This window comes from Mytilus trossulus, chromosome 6 (genome assembly GCF_036588685.1).
Source record: "Mytilus trossulus isolate FHL-02 chromosome 6, PNRI_Mtr1.1.1.hap1, whole genome shotgun sequence".
Classification (NCBI taxonomy): domain Eukaryota; kingdom Metazoa; phylum Mollusca; class Bivalvia; order Mytilida; family Mytilidae; genus Mytilus; species Mytilus trossulus.
This window is the reverse complement of record NC_086378.1, coordinates 77,422,291-77,449,872: the sequence shown is the minus strand read 5'-3', so window position 1 is coordinate 77,449,872 and position 27,582 is coordinate 77,422,291. Positions and strand designations below refer to the sequence as shown.

The 27,582-nt window shown below is 31.3% G+C and overlaps 1 protein-coding gene across 1 annotated transcript; it reads left to right on the top strand.

Annotated features, from left to right (window-relative positions):
• The first annotated feature begins 137 nt into the window (after positions 1–137).
• LOC134721903 (ribosome quality control complex subunit TCF25-like) lies at positions 138–25,734 on the top strand. Its single transcript, XM_063585187.1, has 16 exons — positions 138–364; positions 1,257–1,546; positions 3,583–3,648; positions 3,998–4,086; positions 4,578–4,708; positions 6,234–6,333; positions 7,929–8,022; positions 8,536–8,628; positions 12,080–12,185; positions 13,817–13,924; positions 14,233–14,351; positions 17,349–17,507; positions 18,143–18,233; positions 18,741–18,820; positions 19,783–19,858; positions 20,884–25,734. Exons 1-16 carry the CDS (start codon positions 236–238, stop codon positions 21,091–21,093), a joined length of 1,941 nt encoding a protein of 646 aa, XP_063441257.1. The 5' UTR covers positions 138–235; the 3' UTR covers positions 21,094–25,734.
• Positions 25,735–27,582: the final 1,848 nt, after the last annotated feature.

Sequence of the window (27,582 nt, the reverse complement as noted above, 5' to 3'; positions counted from 1 at the left end):
ACATTTAAAAAAAAAATCATATCTTAAATTATTTTTTTGTTTAGAACATCTGTAAGAATGCAAAGAATTAGTATTATTGGCTGATGTCTCAAATTTCACATATTAAACCTTATACATTAAATATCCCGCAGTGGGTAACTTCCGGTTTCTCAACAAATTGTAAACATTGAACATGTGGAACTTGACATAAGAGTTCCTGGCTTTACATCTGCACTTTTTGTCCTTATTTTGTACAATGTCATCTAGGGCATTGCGCAAACTTCATGGAAGACAAGAATTAGAAGGTCTGACCGTTGATGATGAAATAGACGAAGAAGAATGTCATGAGAAAACACAGACTGCTGTTGTAAACCCTTTTGCACTGGTAAAGGAAAACATTATAAACATTACACATACATGTATATATGTAAAATGCAACAACACAACAGTCTGACACATTTTACGATTCTTGGGATCTTTAATTATACTCCATAAATATGATAAATGTAGATTTATCTATACAGAACTAATATGGGGGTAGGATGTTGTGATATGGATTTCTTTAAAATCAGGACCTCAGGATTTCATGTTTTTAAGCTGGGGATTTCGGGATCAGGCCCCTCCTACCCTCCCCTTTAAACTTTTGATGTCATGTCATACAACAATCACTTTCACAAATGTTGTGCAAGATATTTTGACTTAAATATTATGGGAACCTTTGTGATGTCCAGTAATGCCCAATAATAGAGTTATGGTGTATAGAAATTTGTTTTGATCTTTTCTTAATTAAAAATAAGGAGATGTGTTTTGATTGCTAATCAATGAGACAACTCTGCACAAGAAACCAAGGGACACAGAAATGAGTCCATATTCACTGCTATCAAGATGTTAAAAGCTATCATAATAAGAATTACAAATGTAGATATTAGGTTATCCTTTTATATGTTACAAAAATATGCTATTTGATATAAACTCTAGAATTACATGTAAAAACCAAGAAAAGAAACAGGAATTAGAACAAGAACAAGAATTGTAATAATACAAAAAAGTTATTTAACTTTCATACCTTCATGACCTTCAATACTATATATAAAAATGCATGTACACGTAGATCATTTGTATATGTATAAGACCAGTACAAAAAAAAAAGACATGTGAGCAGGAATTAAAAGAAAATACCACACAATAACCGACCACAATAATCAACAGCCAAATTTTGTCTCCTGAAAAAAACTTTCTATGTTCATGATGTTGTAAAATTAAAAAAATATTTACAGCTTGGAGATGATGAAGAAGATGATGAAATTGAAGAAACAAATGATATAGAAAATGTTGTTCCTAAAGACATTCCGCAACAAGGTGCAAAGAAAAAGAAGAAGAAAAAGAAAAAGAAGAACAAAGAAAAAGTTGCAGAGAAATTTGAAAATGGCGAAAACATGGATGAAATTGATGCATCACTGCAGGAAGTTGAAAGAATTCTTGGTGAAAGTAAAAGTACACACATACAAGACACTGAGCAGTCAACCGTAACATCAAGCATGAAAGCCTTATTGACTGTAGAACACAAGTATTAGTTTTTATTTTAACTGAATATTAGAAATAACTGTAAATGTGGCAATATTCGTGCTGGGACTCTTTAGCTTGTTTGGCCAGAATGTAGATATTGTTAAAAATGTACCCTCCACAAATGGTATGTAGAAATCAACATGATCAATAAAATTGAAGTCTTGGATTCATGAATATTAACACCCATAGCAAAAGCAAATTACAACCATGAAAAATCCATGTTTTAAATAATTTTAATGAATAGACCAGTCTATCTAACAAAATTTGCTCTCACCTTGAGGTAATTGCAACAGAAGATTTTTAAGTTTTAATTCTTATCATTATATTTGTACTATAAACATGATAAAGTGCAACTAAATCTAACTTGAAGAAAGCTAAAAAAACACTTTTAAAATTCCTATGGAGATTTGCATTGAAATGGGAGATAACTCTACAAAAAAAGGCAGAAATATGAATACAAATTGATACAAAGTTATAACTTTACTACTTCTATTCAACAGATGTATTCTGGATATTTTAGCAGTCTTAAGAGTTCAATAAACAACTTTAAAGGTTTTTCATATCTTTTATAAAGCTACAACCTAGATTTCATAATTCTGATATTCATTAGTTGACCCTTTATTAGATTTTTCATCATGTCAAGGTAATTAATCACAAATTTAATAAAAATAATTGAGCATGTATTCTTCTTTTTGTGGTTTAAAGTTTCTTTAAACAAGGCCGATGCTGAACAAATATAATTTACAGATATAATCAATATCAAATATTCACATTATTTTTTTAAAATGGTCACAAAGCCATAAATTTCTTTAATGAAAAATGTGCAAAAAATATTAAAAATACCCATAACACTATGGTTTTGTACATTTCATAACTTATAATATAAATATAATTTTGTCAAATACGAACTTATGACCCCATCAAAGTATCATACTTTTAAGAAAATCAACTGAAAACTGACAAAAAAAAGACTAATTTTTGCTTAGTTATCCCTCTTTCAAATGTTAATTTCCACAGGAAATTAAAAATGTTGAATTTTAGTTTCCTCAAATCAGATTTTATGGGATTTTTTTCTGTGTTTATTTGGGGCTAAATGCTATAGATTAGAACTAACACATTTTCTGTTACTATTAGTTTGAGGTTCAAACTTAGTTTGACTGGAGTAAAATGAATATAGGCAGTATCCCAACAAGACATCCAGAGATCAATATAAAGTTTTCAGCATGTTGAGCTCTCTTCATTGTTATGGGTTAAAAATTTGGAAGAGGTTATATTAGATTGCCTTCAAAATCTTAACTCCAAAGGACATACATGTATACTATTACAATATTATTAAAGACAACAACTGAAGAAGTTTCCTGGTAGATTAAAACATGTTTATATCATCCACTGCAATACATGGCAATTTCTACAATTAAAGCGATATAATAAGATGAATGCCAATGAGACAACTCTCCATCCAAGTCATAATTTGTAAAGATCTGTTTGTAAAAAAATGCAAAAGCTAAAAACAAATTTTAATATTTAGCATATTATTGATGATAAGTATTTAAGATTTTCTGGCTGGTACTCAGTTTTAATTTCTAGTCCTTAATGTTTGTGAAAATGAGTTGAAATGTAACTGCTTAGGCAAAGCTTGCATAATTTATTAATTTCCAGATTCAGTTAAGTAGAATTTTATCATCATAAGTGCACATTAACGGGAGACACCTAACACCTTGTCTAAAATTAATTTGGCTAAATAAATTTTGAAATAATATTTCCTTTGATCCTTTGACCGTGTTTACAACAATAAAAAGAAAATAAAAATATTGAATCACACATTTTATCGGAAAATTGACATAGGAGTAAGAATAACACTAGTTTTGATCATTGAGAAGCTTACATGTAATAATACCAAAACAATAGAAATTGATTAAAACGTTTAGCTTATTTTACAAAGGTTATCTCCCTGTGTTGTTATGTACCACCTTTATAGATATACAGCATATAACAGGATGATAGTAAATTTCTTAAAATTTGTGTTTTGAATTACAGGAATTTGAACCCAGATAATGAGATGAAAAGAATTTTTGGTTCAAGAGTTGTTCAAGCTGAAATGAGGTACATTTTTTTCTATGATGCCTTCATGTTGACTGATGTGTCCTTAGAGCCTAAACAACCATCATTAGAAATCACATTAACATTTATGTGACATGAACACATGAATTCATTTTGCTTTTGTTTAAGTGTTGTGATTATTTAAAAAGTTGCAATAACACTTTACAATTTCACAAAATTATATTTTTGGTGATAACAATAATCCATTGTTTCTTTTTTTAAGCTTGGATAAAAAATGATTTGTACAATTTAAATACCAGTATATATATGATGGTGTGAAAAGAAATACTTTTTAATATTGTTATCATTTGAAATTACATTTATCATATCGATATTTGTTTGTATTTTATAGTAGACGACAACCAAGAAATGCACGCGCTAGGAAAAAGGCAACTTGGATGTCAACTCCTAAAGATACCTGGCCGCCAATTGGCAAAATAGGTAAACATACTTCATGATGATCAGTTTAACATTTTAAATTGATGCTGATAACACATTGAAATACTAAGGATTCATTTATTGTCTTGGGTTCAAATTTCAGTGCATTTTTGTGGCTATATGAAATGTATGATTTCTTGGTTTTGACAAACAGAAAGTCTGCATATTACCTTTTAAAAAATTGGTAATTTTGTTGAACATTTGATTTATGATTTACCTGTACTCATAATATCAATGAAAAATTAGTATCCAAATAATAATAATTTATCTCCTGAATATTAATGAAAAACTATAGGGAGCACAAATTAACAAAAAAAAGTTTTAATGAAAAACATAAGTAGAAATTGAACATTTTCAGTTGATATGTATTAAAGGAAATTAATAATGTGATATTTGTCACTACACCACGAACTAACAGAAACATTTGAAATGGTTTAATTATTCTCAGTTTTGTATGTATGTAATCATAAAAAATAAATTACTTTATATTTTAGGTTTATCCATGACCTTAAAAGAAACTAGAAATGGTGTCCAGTATTATATATTTGAGCACAGTAAAGACTACCAAAAAATTCAGTTCCAGTTTTATGAGGCTGTCGAATCTCTAAACCCACAGAATATAGCAGTATGTAAATAATCTCTAAACCCACCGAATATAGCAGTATGTAAATAATCTCTAAACCCACAGAACATAGCAGTATGTAAATAATCTCTAAACCCACAGAATATAGCAGTATGTAAATAATCTCTAAACCCACAGAATATAGCAGTATGTAAATAATCTGTAAACCCACAGAATATAGCAGTATGTAAATAATCTCTAAACCCACAGAATATAGCAGTATGTAAATAATCTCTAAACCCACAGAATATAGCAGTATGTAAAGATAGTTGTTTTCAGTCTTTCATTAACACATTAATCATAAATTGTAGATCAAATAAGATTAGCTCTACAATTCTCTAGCATATATTTTAGGTGCACTTAAATCCTTTTACCATAGGGATAAGCAGATGGGACTGTCAGAACCCCACCCTATTCATATTATTATTATTATTATTGATGTTTTGGGAGGCGACTTTCTTGATATATATGGAACTTGCGCCCTCATATTTACATATCATATTTATTTTTATATAATGAGACAAAAAATATACCTAAAACAGGATTCTCGCTAAGGATTTTTGAAGGCGAGTCCTGGGACTCATCATTTTTAGCCGTGATGAGTCCAACAGAAAGAAGAAAATATTTTATTGCATTATAATGTAATATTTTAGTCTCCATTTCCTAACAGAGCAATGCAATGACATTAAATTCAGATCACTTTTAAACTTTTGCTATAAAATGATGATATTTGTGTTTAACTGTGTTCAGTTTATACAAAATATTTCAATCTTGATGCATCTGTGGACTCACCAGTTTTGAAAATGATGAGTCCAGACAGATTTTGATGAGTCCAGGACTCATGGACTTGCCTTAGTGAGAACCCTGCTAAAACTTTCATGATTATGATATGTCATGAAGAGATGAATGAATTTGACAAAATCAACTATGATTTTAGTGGCATCTGTGAAAACAAATAGACATCTTATTATTTTCAGCTACTTGCCATTTCAGTTCCTTGTCATATCCATTACATCATAAGTCACTCCTAAGCCATGAATACAAACATAAAAGTGATTTTATATGTAGTAAATGTATTATAATGTATCTGAAAGGATCCATGAATAAATCCTATAGACATAAAATGACTAGTTGCATAAATAATTCGTAGTTTAGTATGATGTCCATTATCACTGAACTAGTATATATATCTGTTAAGTGGCCAACTGAATGACTTCAGGAGTTTCTGGCTGCATTGATGACCCATTGGTGGCCTTCGACTGTTGTCTGCTCTATGGTCGGGTTTATCTTTGACACATTCCCCATTTCAATTCACAATTTTATAAATATGTATTCTTTCACTATAAGTATTTAAAACCTATTATTTTAATGAGGACACCAATGCTTGAAATTGTGTACAAATACTAACTATTAATTTCGTCTGTAACGGTCAGAGACACAAAAAAAATGTGCAGTTATCTTCTTCTTTTTAAATAATAGATTTGTTTCATTACATCACCATGAAAAGTCATATATATCATTTTTGTAGAATATTTTACAAATACAAGGTTACCATATAGATGCCTTAATAGCTTTGAGTGATGTGTTTAAAATGAGTGAAGATATGCAGATGTCAGCTGAATTATTAGGTAACAGATTAATACAAATCTTAAGATAATAGATTGTGTAGTATTAGAACTTTTTCTCTGTATTTGCCTTTTATCTAAAATCTAACACTAAGTGGATATATAGCTTTATCCTGCAATTGGGTGTCCTACTATACAGATACAGCCCTACAGATATCGCTATATGCTGTATCTGTATACTATACAGATATCGCTTTGAAGCTCCGCCCACTGCCGGACTGAGTGGACTGAGTATTGTTTGAACCTGTGTGACCTCAGAATGTGTATTCCAGTTGCATTCCAATGACGATGACAATTGTTCATTTCAAAACTTGAATGTGTATGATTGTGTTGCAAAATCAACCATGTCAATTTCAGCATGTATGTTTAATGAATGTCAAGTCTGAAGCGTAGGACAACTCGTACACTTCTGTTTCAAATTTGACAATGTTTTGTTATTTGTTTTTACTGTTGAAATCAGTTGTTATGTTAAAATAGATAATTATTCACCTTGAAGGATGCATTAGTGTTGACCATTCGAGATTCTTTTATTGCGAACCCGTCTTCAGCATAATGTGTGATTTTGATATAACTACGCGGGCCTCAAGGGATTACAAGTCGAAATTAAATGCTAAATATGTTAGTTTTTGTGTCTTTCAAAACACAAACAATATACGGAACTAATTGCAGGATAAAGACAATAACTGTTAAGTGTCTTTAAATATCAGCTGTATTTGTACTAGGCTCGAAACAGGTGTAGTAGCTCGCTAAAAGCTCGCATACACCTTGTTTCCTAGCCTCGTACAAAAACAGCTGATATTTAAAGACACTAAACAGTTATTGTCTATATCATGTATATACTTGCTTTGATTCCATTTGGTACTAAAACCTGTATGTATGTATTTAATATACAATGTAAGGAAGTCTGGTGAGACATTTTGCTATACATGTAATGTTATTGAATTATTCAAATTCTATAATGTTTAAAGTAAGTTTTCTGCAGAGGAATGGTTTTTTAATGCAATATTTACATATTTTTTTATTCTACATAATGTATGAATTTTTTCTCAGCATTTTACTACAATTTGAATACTGTTATTTCAATTTGATAAATAAGTGAAAATAAACCACAAACATCTGTCTTAACTGTCTTATCCCTTATTTCTGAACTCAGCATATAATCATAGAATAACACCAAGCACAACACATTGTTCAGATAGCCTGGCCAAGAACAGACACACAATTTTGAGGCAAACTAGGTTTATGTGTGCACAAACCTCCCTCCTTCCTTATGCAGATAATATGTCATTAAACTAAAGCTTCAAACTTCTGTATAAGTGTCCTGGTCTGATAATAGTGTGCTTGCCTCATATGTGGATAGTGATTAGTTTAATCCTTAGCCAGTCTAAACTAATAACTTGAACATTGGTATTTGCTGCGACTCAGATAAGCACATGACATTTAGAATCAGTTTGTCAGTCAAATAAGAAACAGGGTTAATCACATCATTAAGTTGTTTCTCTGGAAAAAAAAATAGCACATTGAAAAATGATATGTCGCTAATGAACCTTACAGATTTTATTTTATCTTAACTTTATTTTAACTATTTTGTTTTACAGAGAGAGCTTTGCATTCATTTGAAACCTCCTTCCATCCACTATTTAGTTTAACCACAGGAAACTGTAGATTACAATTCAAAATAGCAGAAAATAGGTAAGTACCGTGCTGCAACCTGTGTAATTAGACACACTGGGGGGCCAGAAAAAATTGTCAAATTGAGCAGGGTGTTGGAATACCCAATTTTTTTTGCAAGGAAATGCATATATTTGGACCAAAATATGTTTCGGTTAAAGCAGGATGTTGGAATACTCAGGTGTTGTATAAGGCAGGTTACACTGTAATGAAATAACAGCTAGTAAAGTAGTGATTTTAATACATGTACATGAAAATGCTATCAAATTTTGCTTATAAAAACATGTGTGATTGTTACGGATGATAAAGGTTACATCATATTATAGTAATGTAGTATTTTGAAGCTTGCTCTAAACAATTTCAGAGCAATTAAGGTTTCAATTTCTTTTCGCAAAATTGCACACCTTTGGAAGACATTTTTCTAATAAGCTTATTTGAAGGTAAAGCATCATACATTTGTCAGGATTATTTTATGGTATACCAGTAATTATGCAGTAAACCTGATCATCTAAAGACTCTTACTCTATGTTTCAGACCTTTCTACTTGACAGTATTTAAACATTTAACCTATGTAGGACAAAGAGGTTGTTACAGGACTGCGTTAGAATTCTGTAAATTATTACTCAGGTAAGATTTTAAATTAGTCTATAGCAAATATATCTCTTACTAGAATTTTTACCATCTCAACATTTCTTACATTAAAAAAAAGACACATTTTATGTAAAAATTCACACCAAAAAGCGTGACATAGGTATGTGTTTCTGACGTCAGCTGTGGCAATTATGGCGTCAAAAATGTATTAGTTTGTGATTATGTCTAGTTTATGGTGAACCACAAGTGATAAGTCAAAGATATTTGGTATGCAGTTGAATTAGTAGTGGCACATCTCATTACCATGGAAACTATTTGGCCCCACCCTCAGTCATGGTCTGTTGACTTTGAAATTTTTGCTTAGTTTTTATGTATTAGTTTGTGATAATGTCGGATTATGGGAAACCACTAGTATGATAATTGGTATGCAGTTGTTTAAGCATTTGCATATAAATATCTCATTTCCATGGAGATTATTTGGCCCCACCCCCTCAGCCTCTATTGAGTTAAACTTTCGCTTAGTTTCATCAACTTTCATGTATTAGTTTGTGATTAGGTAGGTTAATGGGGAATCACCAGTGATAAGTGAAAGATATTTGGTATGCAGTTGTATTAGTATTGACATATCTCATTACCCCCTGTTCCCTTAGTAATGGTCTATTGAAGTTGGAACTTTTGCTTAGTTTTCATGTATTAGTTTGTGATTAGATCAGTGGTAAGTTAATAATAATTGGTATGCAGTTGTATAAGCATTGGCATATCTCATTTTCATGGAGATTGTTTAGCCATGTAGCTACAGTCATAATTCATTGACTTTAAATATTTGCAAAACTTACATGTTAACATTATTGAAATTTCTAAAAGCGAGAAATATCTCAGTGTTTATATTTGGTAAATTGGTAAGTATTTTACAATCAATGCTTTCAGAAGAATAAAATGATAGGGTCTTTTGTTGAGTACAAAATAAATGCTTTCTTACTAATAATTTAATTACTTACACATATATTTGTTGTCCACTGCTCAACATGTTGCTCAACACGTTGCAAGGGACATAGAAAAGCATGGTGGCCATCTGTCTGTCTTTGTGTTGATCTTGTTTCATTCTTTAATTGCTCTACTCTCTTTAATACAATTTTTCATCCCATATGTTTTTATACGACCGCAAAATTTGAAAAAAATTTCGTTGTATATTGCTATCACGTTGGCGTCGTCGTCGTTGTTGTTGTCGTCGTCGTCTGAATACTTTTAGTTTTCGCAATCTAACTTGAGTAAAAGTGAATAGAAATCTATGAAATTTTAACACAAGGTTTATGACCACAAAAGAAAGGTTGGTATTGATTTTGGGAGTTTTGGTCCCAACATTTTAGGAATTAGGGGCCAAAAAGGGCCCAAATAAGCATTTTCTTGGTTTTTGCACTATAACTTTAGTTTAAGTTAATAGAAATCTATGAAATTTCGACACAAGGTTTATGACCACAAAAGAAAGGTTGGGATTGATTTTGGGAGTTTTGGTTTCAACAATTTATGAATTAGGGGCCAAAAAAGGGCCCAAATAAGCATTATTCTTGGTTTTCGCACAATAACTTCAGTTTAAGTAAATAGAAATCAACGAAATTTAAACACAATGTTTATGACCACAAAAGGAAGGTTGGTATTGGTTTTGGGAGTTTAGGTCCCAACAGTTTAGGAATTAGGGGCCAAAAAGGGACCCAAATAAGCATTTTTCTTGGTTTTCGCACCATAACGTTAGTATAAGAAAATAGAAATCTATGAAATTTAAACACAAGGTTTATGACCATAAAAGGAAGGTTGTTTTTGATTTTGGGAGTTTTGGTCCCAACAGGTTAGGAATAAGGGGACCAAAGGGTCCAAAATTAAACTTTGTTTGATTTCATCAAATATTGAATAATTGGGGTTCTTTGATATGCCAAATCTAACTGTGTATGTAGATTCTTAACTTTTGGTCCCGTTTTCAAATTGGTCTACATTAAGGTCCAAAGGGTCCAAAATTAAATTAGTTTGATTTTGACAAAAAATGAATCGGTTGGGTTCTTTGATATGCTGAATCTAAAAATGTACTTAGATTCTTGATTATTGGCCCAGTTTTCAAGTTGGACCAAATCGGGGTCCAAAACAAATCTTTTGTTTGATTTCATCAAAAATTGAATAAATGGGGTTCTTTGATATGCCAAATCTAACTGTGTATGTAGATTCTTCATTTTTTTGGTTCTGTTTTCAAATTGGTCTACATTAAAGTCCAAAGGGTCCAAATTTAAACTTAGTTTGATTTTAACAAAAATTGAAATCTTGGGGTTCTTTGATATGCCGAGTCCAAACATGTACTTAGATGTTTGATTATGGGCCCAGTTTTCAAGTTGGTCCAAATCAGGATCTAAAATTATTATATTAAGTATTGTGCAATAGCAAGTCTTTTCAATTGCACAGTATTGTGCAATTGCAAGAAATATCTAATTGCACAATATTGTGAAATAGCCAATTTTTTTTTAATTAGAGTTATCTTTCTTTGTCCAGAATAGTAAGCAAGAAATATCTAATTGCACAATATTGTGCAATAGCAAGATTTTTTTTTAATTTGAGTTATCTTTATTTGTCCAGAATCAACTTAAATCTTTGTTTTATACAATATACAATGTATATTCACTTTTTACTACCAACTGATAAATTAAAATAATCTTTATCATTCAGTGATAACAAGCATTTTTTTTACATCTTAATATTTTATGATTTATTTAAATGAGTAGTTATTGTTGCAAACTCCATTAGAAATTTTAATTGAGATAAGTTTTGGAATAAGGGAAAGGGGGGTGTAATTAAAAAAATTAGGTTCAATTTTTCCCATTTGAAATTTCATAAATAAAAAGAAAATTTCTTCAAACTTTTTTTGAGAGGATTAATATTCAACAGCATAGTGAATTGCTCTAAGAGAAAACAAAAATTTTAAGTTCATTAGAACACATTCATTTTTTGTCAGAAACCTATGCTGTGTCAACTATTTAATCACAATCCAAATTTAGAGCTGAATCCAGCTTGAATGTTGTGTCCATACTTGCCCCAACCGTTCAGGGTTCAACCTCTGCGGTCGTATAAAGCTACACCCTGCGGAGCAACTGGTTCATTTTATATCCATAAAGTTTGCTTTATTTTGTTGTTGGTACGGGATATATATGTCAATTTTAATGTTTTAACAGTAGCATTATTTCCTTTTAATTTACTAGCATGATAAATTATCAGGCCTTATTTAAAAAGAAGAGGAATGACAACTACAATTATGCCAATTTGCATTAATCGAACATCCACAATTCTAATGAATGTAATAACATGAAAACAAATGATGTTTTATGAATTTTATTAATATGGTACATGAACCAAAATGCGTACTGTTTAATTTCAGTTTAGACTGATACCTTTACTGCCGATGGGATATTGTACAAGAGCAAATCAAAACAAATTGTTTATTTTATTTCAGTTTAGACCCTGACAACGACCCTATGTGCGTTTTGTTAATGATTGATTTTTATGCCCTGAGATCTGAAGAATTTGCATTTCTAATCAGATTATTTAATGAATGGGAGGTAAGAAACATGATAAATCTAGTTCTTTAAAGAAAAAAAAATAATAGCATACAAAAAAAAATAAAAGCCATGAAAGAACTCTCCAGAGAGACCAAATGACACAGAAATTAAAACAACTATAAGTTACTATACGACCTTCGGCAATGAGCAAAGCACCTATCGCAAAGTCAGCTATAAAAGGCACTGTAATGATAAATTTAAAACAGTTCAAACAAGAAAAAAACCTGCCTAATGTATGTACAAAATTGTGAAAGATAAACAAATTTGTTACAGAGAAACAAATGACAATAAATGAATTGTTGGCTCCTGACTTGGGACAGGCATAAACAGAAAGGTTTATATTAACACATACTACATAGTTAATATGAAAATAAATATTCTGTTTAATGTGGATATCCAGAGAATGCTAGAATCTTGTTGATAAAAACCGGTATTGAAATGTAATTTTTGTCGAGCCTGAAACTTTTGTTGCAGAAAGCTCGACATAGGGATAGTGATCCGGCGGCCGCGTTAGCTCACTTCTTAAAAGCTTTATAATTTAGAAGGTAGAAGACCTGGATGGTTCATACTTTATATATAGATGCCTCATGTTACGAACTTTCTGTCAGTCACATGTCCAATGTCCTTGACCTCATTTTCATGGTTCAGTGACTACTTAAAAAAAAAGTTAAGATTTTTTGTAATGTTAAATTCTCTCTTATTATAAGTAATTGGATAACTATATTTGGTATGTGCGTACCTTGCAAGGTTCTCATGCCCGTCAGACAGTTTTCACTTGACCTCGACCTCATTTCATGGATCAGTGGACAAGGTTAAGTTTTGGTGGTTAAGTCCATATCTCAGATACTATAAGCAATAGGTCGAGTATATTTGGTGTATGGAAGGACTGTAAGGTCACCTTACAGTCCTTCCATACACTAAGGTGTACATGTCCAACTGGCAGGTGTCATCTGACCTTGACCTCATTTTCATGGTTCAGTGGTTATAGTTAAGTTTTTGTGTTTTGGTCTGTTTTTCCTATACTAAATGCAATAGGTCTACTATATTTGGTGTATGGAATGATTGGAAGGTGTACATGTCCAGCTGACAGGTGTCATCTGACCTTGACCTCATTTTCATGGTTCAGTGGTCAAAGTTCATTTTTTGAGTTTTGGTCTATTTTTCTAATACTTTATGCATTAGTCAACTAAATTTGGTGTATGGAAATATTTTATGATCAATATGTCTGTTACGCAGGTTTTATTTGACCTTGACCTCAGTTTCACAGTCCATTGCTAAGTGTTAAGTGTTTGTGTTTTGGTCTGGGTTTTTTTAATTTATAAGCAATAAGTCAACTATATTTGTTGTATTGAAGAATTGTAAGCTGTACATGTCTGTCTGGCATGGTTCATCTGACCTTGACCTCATTTTCATGGTTCGTTGATCAATGTTTGTTTTCTTTGATTAATGTTGAGTTTATGTGGCAGTTGTAATAAAGCTTTTTATTAGGTCTATCAACATAATATCAATGATTAGTAAAGAAGGCGACACATTTCAGTGTGTGCACTCTTGTATAGAAATAAAGATAGAAAAATTAACATTTAGTATTTCAATGATATGATTTTTTAGTAACATACCTTATGTTTTACCAGGGCCACAGGAATCTATCCCAGTTGCCAAACTTTGCCTTTTCACTGCCATTAGCAATGTTTTGTCAGGCAGACAAAAATGGAGAAGACACAATACCTGCAGATAATCTGGTACTAAATACTTAATATTAACTACAGTGTTATACTTCAGCATTTAACTCCACCAATAACTTTAAGCATAAGTTATCTTTATTAATTACAATTTTTATTTTTTTTATTTGAATAGTTTATTTTATGGTTAAACCATCAGTCAAACCATATTTATACAATAAAATCTATGATACTTTTTATTTAATTATATTTGTTGTTTGTTTATGAGAAGATAGTGGATTTTGATTTCTCTTGTATCAACTGATTATTTCCCTTTTAACAACTGATTATGTCCCTTGTTATTACTGATTATTTCCCTTTATTTATAGCTGCAGAAATCACTGATGATGTTCCCTGGTTTTCTGATGCCATTGTTAGATAACTGTAGTGTTAACCCTGATTCTGAAGTCTCTAGTCACAGTTTCTTTAGTCCAACAGCTCAGTATAGGTACAGTTTTAAATGAGTTTTTGGAAAGTTTGCTTTAGCTACTTTCCAGAGCCGTCGGCCTCAAACTTATGGTGACAGATTATCGCCATTTATTCTGATCCGAGATAATTTAGTACTAGTACTAGTGTTAAAACTCTGATTCTTGGAAGGTTCTTTTAAAATTTTGAGTAACTTCTCAATTGACTGGAAAGATTACAGCTTTAATAAAAAAGAATTGAATGTTCACCAACGATTCAGATGAATTTAACTAATTTTGAAAATGAGTATCTCAAACACTACTTCACGGATCTGCCATACGCTGAAGAGAAAATCAAAAGAAATCTACGCCAGATTGCGTCAGTTTCATTCATGAAAATTTCATGAATGAACATTTTCCGCTCTACTTTTACCTGTTTACTATGACTTAAGTAAACGTGGTAAAAGCCTGAGAGTATCGAAAAAATCGGGAATGAGGTGACCAAGCCGTCGGATAATTGACAAGTGATAATGGTTTGTTATAACAAAACACAGGTGATAGAATATAAAATACTTGATAAGTATATGTCTTATGTCTCAGTAATGGACGAGGACAGGTAAATACGGTACCTGCTTTCATAAAAAAATAATATTTTAAAATGCATTGTTTTTGTCTAAAACATCGATCAAAAGGTTTTGATGCCAAAAATCATTTGAAAACGTTAATTCCGTTATTTAAATACATTCCAATGTGTATATAAGGGCATTCACTCGTTCAGCATACTCAAGTGGATCAAACTGACAGCAGAAAAAACATTGACCCACTGCCAACGTCAATTCTTCTTCAGTCTTCTTCTAATAATTTACATCATACCACCTCTGGTGTATATTATTGCAAATTTGTATCATATAGCATCCGTATTAAGGACAACCGAGTCAGCATCTACTTCTTAGAATAACATAGCTCAGGGTATGAAGACAAGGGCTGTAGAAATGATTAAGGTTCATGATGATGTGTACCCCGGTTTGGCTTAAATGGCGGCATTTTCACCTCAAAATTTATATAGATTATAGACAAACATGTGCATATAGCATGCCCTATTTGAATATAAATTCAATTGCTTTTCATCCAAACACGGAGGAAATGATTACCATAATATATCAAACGAATGGCTTACAACAAAAATGTTATGAATCTAGCGTATATAAACTTTTTAATCCTGTGGTCATACTGCTGTTGTTATGCTCCCACCGTATTGAGTTTAAATTTATCCTTGTTCTTCTGTAAGTATGTATATTCTTCCCTTACTTATATAAGTACCTCCATATATATCCCAAAATTTGTTTCTGTCTCGAGGTTTCTGTTCTCTTACTTTAGTTTGCCTGAACCAAATTGTATGAAACTGATATGCAATGCTTATAACCACAATTCACAAGTCAAGTTTGAATTTTAGTTTTACCATTCTAGCATTTAATGCTACTTTACAAAAAGAAAAGTTGCTGGAAATTTAAGTTTCTGTTCTCTAAGTATAGTTTGTCTTAACCAAATGTTATGAAACTTATACACAATTCTCATTACCACAAACACTGATCAAGTTTGAATTTTGGTGGATTTATTTTTACTGTTCTATGGTTGTGTCTTGTTACAAATGAAACCAGATGCTCAGCAGGGCACAGCTTTATACGACCGCAGAAGTCGAACCCTGAACAGTTGGGACAAGTATGGACACAACATTCAAGCTATATACAGCTCTGAATTTGGATTGGGATCAAATTGTTGACATAGCATATTGGTTTCTGACACAAAACAAATGTCAAGATCTTACAATTATATTGCGCAATACTGTATAATTAGAATGAATACACAATGTTTATCAACCCATAATTCTGATCAAGTAAAAATGTTGGTAGTGTCACATTTACAGTTCTTGAGTTTATAACGTTAATGCTAGCGAGGGCATCATTTGAGTCCCATGGACATGTTCCCTTTTTTTGATAAAAGCCTTAAATATAAATTCACTTTCTTTACAGTTGAATTGATTTAAGTTACTGTAACTGTCTTATTTATAAGTAAGGTTGCAGTATTTTTTGCAAAGAACCAATGCTATCCAAAAGAGTTCAAAGAATGAAAATGTATTAATAACTATAGACCACAATAAAGGTCGTCAATAATGAGAAATGTTTGTGACATATACATGTAGGAAGCTTTAAAAGGCCCCGATATGAAACTTGCGGAACAATTAAAAAAAAAAAACTTAAGTATTCATTTACTAAAAACAAATATGAAGGACCTAAACCAATAGAAAAATACAAATTCACAGGCCCTTGAAGTTGACATGGCATGGGTACTTAAAGAAATTAATAGAGCTTTCTGCATGTATATTTCATTATTTTAGATCTACAGTTTAAGGTTGCAATCATGAGAAAATATCAAAACTTTTTATGATAAACATAAAAAAACTGATTTTTGATAATTACTGACGAGACAATGGTTTAGTTTAAAACATCAAAGCTGTGATGAAATATATATTTGAAATAATACACGTCTATAACCTTTTTGGAATAATACACAGCTACAGTTGCAAACTTTCCAGGGATGCTATCCAGCACTTTGATTTTACATTGAACATGTACCTATGACAGATCAAAAGGAGAACTTTAACCCAATAGTTTTAGAACAACAGCCAAGTTCTGATATATATATGCAAACACGATATATGTAATGGCAATAGCTAATTGTAAATTGTTATATCAAGTATTTATTAAAATGCAATTAAAAAAGAACAGCGCGATAACAATTCAGTTGTAGTCTTAAAGATTGGATTACATATTGATATTAAGTATATTTTTTCAGTTACTATAATTGATTATTACCAGTAATTTAAAAGCATCCACATGGTATTTCTTTTACTATGGTGAAAAAAATTAGTTGGTTAGCAAAAAAATACCCCTCAAAAACACAATTACAAAGGTCTTTGTGATTTATATGAATAGATTTATGATAATGTCACATATATACTCATATATTTTTCTTTTCAACAGCCAATCGGATGCTCTGAAACAATTAATATCTTTATATGTTGGACGCTGCCATTCATGCTGGAAACCACCAGAGGTTTTACAGTGGTTAGAAAGAAATGTGAAGGTTGTATTACAAAGAGTTAATGATAAGGATCCTCTTATGGAGGAATACAATAAAAAGTAAGTATTTGTACTATTTTCTAAGTAATGTATATATATTGATGTAGGATGATGTGGTATGAGTGTGAATGAGACAACTCTCCATCCAAGTAACAATTTATAAAAGTAAACCATTATAGGTCAAGGTACGGCCTTCAACACAGAGCCTTGGCTCACACCCAACAGTAAGCTATAAAGGGCATAAAAAATTACTAGTATATATATATATATTCAATGTACATAAATAGTTCTTTTGATGAACTTTTTTTTTCTCCCAAGAGTAAAGAAATGCCTGTTTTATAATGAATTTAAACATGCTTTTAAAAGTTGTAAAAATGAGTCTTGTCACTCTTTATGTGCTTGACATTGAATGGACTGACTTTTAAGATTTTTAAAAGTCAAAGTGGCCAAAAAAGCTTATTTTGTTTTTCTCATAAACTAATCTCAATTTTTCAAACAATAACTTAGCTTGTCCTTGTCAAAATAAACTTACTGAAAAGATGTGCTTTAACCTTTTACCAATTAGTTGTTTCTTCCTTTTTGGATTGTTATAGCTACTCTCTGATTTATTTGTGTACACAAACAACTAGTTTAAAGGTTAATAACAAATAGAAGAAATAATTCATGTTCAACAAATCATTTCTATTTTGTTACAGAAGGAAAACACGGTATCAAGGAACACCCAGAAACATTTTACGCCATATATTATTATCAGAGATAAAAGATGCTACAGCTGCTCTTCCACAGGTATAAATTTAATTTTCATCTAATTATACCTTCTCCAGGAGTGGATACTAGTTTACATATTTCCATTCTTGGTAGTGTCTATTCCATGTAACAGTTGCTAAAATAAGAATTTCCTGACTTTTTTATCAGGAAATTTTGCTATCAATCTTCATGTGAGCATGCATGCCTCCATTGTTCTTACACATAATGGCAATGTATGAATTTTTAGTCACATATTTCTCATGAACTATGTATCAGAGCCCCACATGATGTTAAGCAGGACTCTGTGAAATGTGGTATCAAGTTTCATATGAAATGCATGCTTTTACTATAGTATTTAATGGGATTTCACATCCAATACTTGTTGACTTCTAGTTACTGAATACTTATAACTTGTATTATGTGAGGCGATCTGGTCATGTATGCAATTTTCTTCATTTTTTTTCTGAAGGAACTATGATTCAGAGCTTCCTGATAGTTGATGTCAAGCTTAATTTGCTTGATTACTTTATATGAATTATATTACAGGATTTGGCTAATACAACTGTAGTCAGCTATGACCCATTACCTCCAACCGATTCCATAGCAGCCTATGAATCACCACAAAGGTAAGTGAAACTGTGAATATTTGTAAAATTAGTGAGAAGCACCTATAAAAAATCATTATCTACAATATATATTCTCACTTTTGTGTTTGTATTGACTTAAGGGGCCTAAACACCTCATTTGATTATCATTTTCAGTACTAATAAAAAAAAATTGTGATGCTGTATAAACATGAATCTTTTTAGTACAAGCAAGTGGTTTTTATTATGCCCCATTATGGGCATTAAGTTTTCTAGTCTGTGCGTCTGTTCGTCAGTCCGTCTGTCCGGCTTCAGGTTTTAATAAAGTTTTTGGTCAAGGTAGATTTTGATGAAGTTGGAAGTCCAATCAACTTGAAACTTAGTTCACATGTTCCCTATGATATGATCTTTCTAATTTAAATGCCAAATTAGAGATTTTACCCCATTTTCAAGGTCCACTGAACATAGAAAATGATAGTGCTGATGGGGCATCCTTGTACTAGGGACACATTCTTGTTTGTCATGAGAATTAATCTGACATTTAAAAAAACAAATGATTCGTAATGTCAAACACTATTTTGTGTCAATTTTTTGTTAAAATGTTTTTTTAAGTTCAAGTTATGTATTATTTGTTCTGAGTTGTAGAGTTGAATGGATCTCTATAAATTTTTACCAGAAGGTTCCATACCACTAAAAGAAGGTTTGGATTGATTTTGGGGGTTATGGTCCCAAAAGTTTATGAATTAGGGGCCAAAAAGGGGGCCCAAAATAAGCATTTTTGTAGTTTTCAAACAATAACTTGTGTTTAAGTGTATGAATCTCCCTGAAATTATACCACAAGTTTCCATACCATTAAGGGATGCTTAGTTATCAACTTATCACTTTGGGGAGTTATTGCTCAAAATGTTTTGGAATTAGGGGCAAAAAAAGGTGGAATTAGTTAATGTTTTTAAGTTAATGTTGTGATGTTTGTTGATTTTACAATGAATTGTTTTATTTTTCAGGACGAGAAGAATAAATCAAGAAAGTAGCACATTAACAAACTTTTTTAGATCACTGATGCCTAATTTTAACCTTGATGTGAGTATATTTTTTGCTTTACACTCTGCTTGTTTAGTATAGCAAAATAAGTTAATTTTGGATGTAACATGTCTTCTGATTGGCTGACATTGTTTTGTCTATCAGCTCATAGACATAAGTTAGTCATGTGAACATGATGTCATCAATGTTTAGAACTCTGGCTTTATATGGAATTTAGAATTAAATTATAAGGAATGACTTTAATTTTTCTGTCTAATCGAAATAACATAAAAATGTGGTTCGCACTTTAAAATAACCTGCTACACATGTTATTCAGTGTGCACCACATTTTTGATGTTATTTCTTCTTAGACAGAAAAAGTATTACAGTTGTTCCTTAAACAGAAAATGTATTATTGAAAAGTGTCTTTCCATTAACTATGATATATTTTACTGTCTAAAAGAAGTTAAGTACTCTTAAAAAGTCACATAGCTAAATTGCAGAAGTCTATGAGGTGTATATAAGAAATGCATTAAAAAGAATATACAATAAAAATCAGTTTAGGAAAATCATCCTCTTCAGTGGCGGATCCAGGAATTTTCATAAGAGGGGGCCCACTAACTGACCTAAGAGGAGGCCCGCTCCTGTCACGCTTCAGTGATTCCCTATATAAGCAACCAAATTTTTTCCCAAAAAGGGGGGGGGGCCTAAATCCGCCTCTGCTCTTATTATGATTTACTATCTCAAAGTAGATTTCATTAGTTATTGAAGTCTGAGATTGCATTAAATAATCAGCAGGTTCTAAGAGGGGCATAAAGGGGGGTTTCTGAACAGAAGAACGTGAAGTAGAAGTGCCAAAAATTTCTTGCCCATTGATCTTTTTACCAATTTCACAGAACAGGTAAATAATGAACCTTTTTCACGGCTGCACATAAAATTAAATTTGGTAAAACACTGTGCACGACAATAACCCTAAACCACCTTCTTCTAATACTCCAATTGTTTCATAACTATAACTGATGGAAATTCACTAGTATTTTTCATCATGTGAACCTTGCTGAAAACATATGTTTGAAATTTTGTAGGAGCCTGCAGCACCAGTTCAACCAGCCCAGGGGGCAGAAGGCGGGGCACAAAATCTACGACAAGGAATGGTGGTATTAATGGGTGCAATGAGAGACTTACTAAATAACATCAGACCTGTAGAACACCCATTTGAAAATCCTCAGAACGAAGGGGATAATCAAAATAATGACGAGGAAGGGGATGAGGCACAGGATGATGAATGGGATTGAAAGATACTTATTCTCTCTTTTGTGGAATAATTATAAAATCTCAGCAACTACCTGTACTGCAATGAATACTATTTTAAAATTAAAGAATTGATGCTTTTGTATTAGTAAGATGTAAAGTCTTAACTTTTACCACTGCTGTATGTTCTGTAATGAATGTAGGACAAATACACAAGATGCATGATTGTTCTTGGTCATGTAAAAAATGTTTGTATCCATGTAAGCAAATGAACTATTGAACCCTTTATATCAGTTGATTTCATTGATACCAAGTATACTCAAGTCAGATTTTAGATATTACCACAAGAGCTGAAAAGTGTGTTTCGTAATTCAATTTTTAAAATAGAAGAAACCATGTAAGAAAAAAATATAATAACTTTTTTATATCTCCTATGTTTTATTGAGTTTATTTTAAAAACTAATTCTGAAAGATGGAATCAAAGCAAGTTAAGTCTTCTCATATATTTTATATATAACTCATTGGTCGTGAAAATATTCATTTTGATAGGTTTGACATTTATGATTCAACAGTTTTTGCCTTTTTACCATATTTTAAATAAAGATTTTTCTTACTGATGGTTTAGACTGTCAATGAACTACTGCTTGACACTTACTATTTGAGATATATTCAGTACACAATTGCAATGTCATAGCTAAAAATTAAGAAAAATAAAATGTTTTATTTTGACTTAAATGAAATATGGTTTGTGGAGCAAATGAAATACTCCTTTGTGGAAAAGCAAAGAACTGTTTAAATCAAGTCTTACAATTTCATGGGCAATGATTTATAGATTTCAATTTAATTTTAGCAGACTATTCAATAGTTCATTAGTTGTTTCTCTTAATTTCCCAAACTTGCATTTAATATTTATTGTTATAAGATTTGACAGCTATGCCAATATTTTTTTTATAAAATATTAGGGAAATTTTGCACAGATTGTTTTAAAGACCAGAAATCTGCTATTATTTTTTTTTTTTTTTTTTTAGTTATGTGTTGGTCCATACCTTAACATTTCTGCTTTTATTATTTGGAGACAACAGGATACATACATAGGTCTACTCTGAAGACTTGCAAAGTTTCTAGTGAATCTTTTATGCATGCAAAAGAAGATTATGATTTACCACAAAATGTGTGTTATATATCTTTTGATGAAGGTTAATCTAGAGAAGTGAATTTCAATGTTCTCAATATTTTATTTTTTTGGAAAATGACGCAGTCATTGTTCCATTACTGCCAACCTGAACTTCATTACATTTCTCTGCCTACCGCGCTTGGTTTCATATTTACTATTTTACAAACTAACTGGTTTCTGCTTGTATTCCACTACACTCGAACAAAGTGTTGTAGTTTGACGGGAACCAGTTTAGAATTTGTAAACTACAAAACGTAATCGGTTATTGTTCATTTCGTTTTGGTGTTTCATACCAACTTATATGGTTTGAATAAGCTTAAGACCCTTCAAACATTAATGTGATAGGTATATTAAGACTGTTTTACAAAAGGATTGAACTATTTTACTTTCAAAGTCGTACTATAGTGATATCTGTAATGTACGGATTTCCACTCTCACCGGTTAATTTCTTCTTTTACACATGCTTTTGAAACTTCCTGTTTAAACATCGCAAGTTTTAAAATTGTTTTTTGAGTGAATTAAACTTATTTTAACAATCATGAACCATTCCAGAATCATTTCAAAGCAGTTTCTTCTTCTCTTTGATGATGGAAAATAGGTTTTCTCAAGAAAATACTGCAAACGATCGCAGAGGAATTGAAACGTACAAGTCAAGTCGGCACCTGGTTAAATTGGCATCTAGTCAAATCGGCACCTATTTGACGTTAAATTCGGCATCCAATAATATTTGTTATAATATTTTCTTTTCAATTAATTAATTACTGTTACCAAGTACATAGTGAATATGTTGTTGTGTATTTAGGTAAACAACGAAACGAAAGTGAATATGTTGTTGTGTATAAAGGTAAACAACGAAGCCCTTACCAAAGCTGTTGTTTTAACAATAAGACAACTATTAAAATAAAATGGAAAACTATGAGTCCCTTTCAATAAATCAAACTTTTATGCCAAATAATTAGCAAATTTAAGGTGTTTTTTTTCAGTAAAGTTTAAACAGCATTAAACCAACAATCCTGTAAAATGCTCAACTGGTTAAAATAATGCAGAAAAATATCCAATATCTCATGTATTAAACCAAATAATTATGACGTCTGGCAAGGCTATTTTTTTTCTGGGACGCCTTCCTACGACATTCATAGGAAAGCGTCCCAGAAAAAATTAATATAGCCTTGCGGTCATAGGAAGGTGTTCCAGAATAAAATTAAAAAAGTCTTGACAGACGTAATAATTATTTGGACTACTCATATATATATATCATTAAAAATACACCAAAAAAGTCATTTAGTTGAGAAAAATAAATATATACAAAATGTACATGAACACCCAAAAATGTGACAGTTAGTATTTAACTCTTTTTGCTTAAATACTGAAAAAAATGCTGGCAAACCCTTTCTTATTTTTACTCTTTTGCTTAAAACACTGTTAACAATATATATTTAACATGGGTGACGAATTGACTATATCAGGTGTCGATTTTAACCAGGTGCTGATTTGTCCAGGTGCCAATTTAACTAGGTGCCGGTTTGACTAGAATTCTTTGACAAATGTTTGAAATTATCTTAGTTTCATTAGACCTTTGATAACAGTAACAAAAAGATTATTTACTTAATATTTTGTGGGAGAAGGGGGTTCAGACTATGTGGTATCAGGTCTGTTTGCGCCCAATACATTTTCGCACCCTACACGTTCGCACATCCGTACCCTACACGTTCGCACATTCGCACCCTACACGTTCGCACATTTGCACCCTACACGTTCGCACATTTGCACCCTACACGCTCGCTTATTCGCACCCAAGGTCCGTTCGCACTCTACTCATTCGCGCCCAATTTTAATTCAAATTCAAGTTGAATAATTGGAAAATCATGGTTGTTGTTTTAAATTGCTTTGGTGCAAATACTGAATGTATTTATAGCTTGGTATTCATGAGTAAAACATTGAAGATTTTAAAGGAAAAACACAAAAGATAATTGTTTTTAACAGCTTGGTCCCTTTGATCTGAAACAACAAAACAATAAAACATAGAAACCAAAATATAGCAATCCACTAATATAACCAAAACATGATAAAATTTATTCAACACACAGAAAAAAACATAGTCAGAATCTCACTTCATTTTGAAACAAGTCAATGAAACACAGTTATAGCAATACACTTACCAAAACATGAGTAAGAGTTATTCAACACAAAATAAAACGTGACAAAATACCACTTTATTTAGAAAGGATTATTATTATTTTTAACAATACGCTATCCAAAACATGATTAAGATTTATTCAACCCCCCAAAAAAATGCTGTCTCACTTTATTTTGAGACAATGACAACAATTATACTTATAAGAAAACACTTGCTTACAGAGTTACCAATTAAGATTGGGTGCGAACATGTAGGGTGTGAAAGTGAAGTGAAAGGGTGTGAACATGAGTGGGCGCAAACGTGAATGATAGCGAACGGACCCGGATTCAGACTATGTACCAATGAGAAATATACAAGCCTTTCTACGGTATTTATTTGTACAATCCAGGTAGTCTTGACCTATTCATTTGTCTTAAAAACCAGCCAGTTGTCACCTTCACTTCACACACACACACATATATACGAATATCAATGATATGCTTACGATACATGTTGCATTGTTAAACTAATTCCGGTATGTGAAAATCAAGACTTGCATAAAAACTATCCCAATATTAGAGACCGTGGCGTCATTTTTCTTCAGAGCTTTCAGCTCTTTGATTATTTAATTGATTGCTTTTAAAGAGAAAAAATATTTCTAATTTTCATACTGCCTCTGTGTAGGTGAGAGTAACCATAATTTGAAATATTCCTTCTTTTCCCCAAATTATTCACTATTTGCTCCAAGATTTATTTAACATTTTTTTTAAATTTCACATACAACTTTTCAACCGTTAACTTATATATAATTTATTGATGCTAATAAAAGAGTTATGGCTTCAAAAAGATAAAAAAAAAAAATGTTGACAAATTGAAGTTCATTGATTTTACATTTTAAAATGGTGAAAGCTATATTATTCAAAACCATTGACAGCATGTTTTTACACCTTTTAAAGGATGATCTGGGAAAAAAAAACATGTCACATGCAGGTGATGATAACATTTACATCTAAATAAACTAATATACTGAGTAAAAAAGTTGAGCAACTACAGTTCTTTTTAATTTTATATTTTATTTTTCAAAAATATATTATACTTCTAAATATAACAATAAAAATGAATGATTGCATCAAAGAAAATAAGCCATAAGGAGATGCACATTCATTCAACAAAAAACTTTGTTTTAAAAACTACAAAGGTCAAAATGTTTAATTTAAAGTTTTTTGTAGAAAAATATATGTTGCTCAACTTTATTTACCCATTATACAAACTAAGCATTTTACTGTTCTATTACAGCTGGGGTTTTTTTTAGAAGAAGTTTTTATTTACATTAAATTAATGTTGCTTAGATACAAAAAGTATTTATTTACATTGAATAAAGGTTACAAACCAAGAGTAACTGTTGTATGTTTTAGTCTGTTATGAAATTGACATGTGGAACTAGATAGGAAATTGAATACTTGAAGTTTATGAGATTAGGAAAACAAATGATTGATTGAGGTGATGTTGGTTTTAATCACTTTCAGCACTATTGCCTATATTATATGGAAGTCAGTTTGCAAGAGTGCTCCAATAGAACAACCAACCTTTGGTAGTAAAACTGACAATCCTAGTTAATTAAGATTGGTGGTGTAAGTTGGATGGAAAGGAGTAGGTCCAGTAAGACCCCTTTTCGGCCCCAAAATATAGCAGTTTTACAAAATTGTTCAAATGTAAACTTTTAGTTATTTATTGGATAGTAGAATGGTTCTGCTACATAAATATGGGCTGTTTTTGACAATACAATGCACATATATTGGGCACTAGCACCTATAAGTCATGCTAAATTACTGAAATCTTCACAATTCCAGCATTTTAGTTAAATTTTAGATGGTTTCCGTGTAAAACGAAAGTGGCCACATTCGTGTTGATCCAAAATATTGAAATGGTAGTTGTATTTGATGATACTACATAACATATATAAAAATTGAGGATGAACACGGATGCGGCCACTTTCGTTTTTGACAAAAACCATCTAAAAAGTTACATTTTTTCGCATATTTGGTACATTTTTCATATTTGAGCTTGAATCAGATCGATTTTAATGACTAAATAAGTTAAAATCTTTCACATAAATTAATTGAATCATATGAAATAAACACTTAAGTGTTTAAAAAGTGGTCAAAATCTTTCGTCAGATGAAACTGAAATTTGAGGCCAAAATCGGTCTTTATCGGACCTACTCCTTTGAATTTTGATGGTGTCCCTCTAACTGTTATAGAGTTATGCTCCTATATATATGGAAAAATTGCAAAATTTTTAGTTTCCATTCTCTTGCTTGAGTTGGCCTCAACAAATATTATGAAACTTATACATAATGCTTATCGACACAAAACACAGATCAAGTTTGAATTTTGGTGGTGTCATCTAACCATTCACAAGTTATTCCCCTTAATAAATGAAAAACAATGTGAAAAGTTTAGTTTCTGTTCATTCACTTTAGTTGCCTCAACCAAATGTTATGAAATTGATACATAATGCTTTTTACCACAAATGTTAGATCAAGTCAAAACACTTTTTCCATTTACGAGTTATGCGCCTTTACAAATGGAAAACAATACCAAATTTAGTTTCCATTTTGTAACTTCAGTTGTCCCAACCAAATTGAGACCTATATACAATACTTATTACCACAAAGCTCAGATCAAGTATAAATTTAGGTTTTGTCACTACTATCGTTCTTGGGTTACAAAAAAAATGTATTAGATATAGGAAGATGTGGTGTGAGTGCCAATGAGACAACTCTCCATCCAAATAACAATTTGAAAAAAAGTAAACCATTATAGGTCAATGTACGGCCTTCAACACAACAAGCTATAAAGGGCCTCAAAATTACTGGTGTAAACCATTCAATATGTTCCTTTATATTGAAAGGGGGCATATGTGTCAATGGGAACTCATTTTCAAGAATTTTTTTTATATTTTTTATATTTTATTTTATAGACGCCGGATAATAGTGACAATAATGTCTATATTATATTGACAGCTGTAAGTAGCTGTAAATGATTTTGAAAAATTCAGTGCAAAAGAGAAGATAATTTAATTTTGCATAATCCGAGACGGGTCTCTAAAAACACCGCAAAGGACCTCCTTTGTGCACAAAGGAGCACTAAGGACCCCAAAGAAGTTTGTTAAGAGCATAAAGGACCTGAAATTCCCTTTAAAGCGTAAAATTATAATAATTCCTGAAGGAAAATGTGAAAA

What these genes read in the sequence shown, in the direction of transcription:
- LOC134721903 (XM_063585187.1), top strand. Translation starts at nt 236, where the DNA reads ATGTCATCTAGGGCATTGCGCAAACTTCATGGAAGACAAGAATTAGAA. An exon ending in TTCTGTAAATTATTACTCAG is followed by an intron (nt 8,629 to 12,079) that starts GTAAGATTTTAA and finishes ATTTTATTTCAG; the next exon opens with TTTAGACCCTGACAACGACC. An exon ending in CTACAGCTGCTCTTCCACAG is followed by an intron (nt 18,234 to 18,740) that starts GTATAAATTTAA and finishes ATTATATTACAG; the next exon opens with GATTTGGCTAATACAACTGT.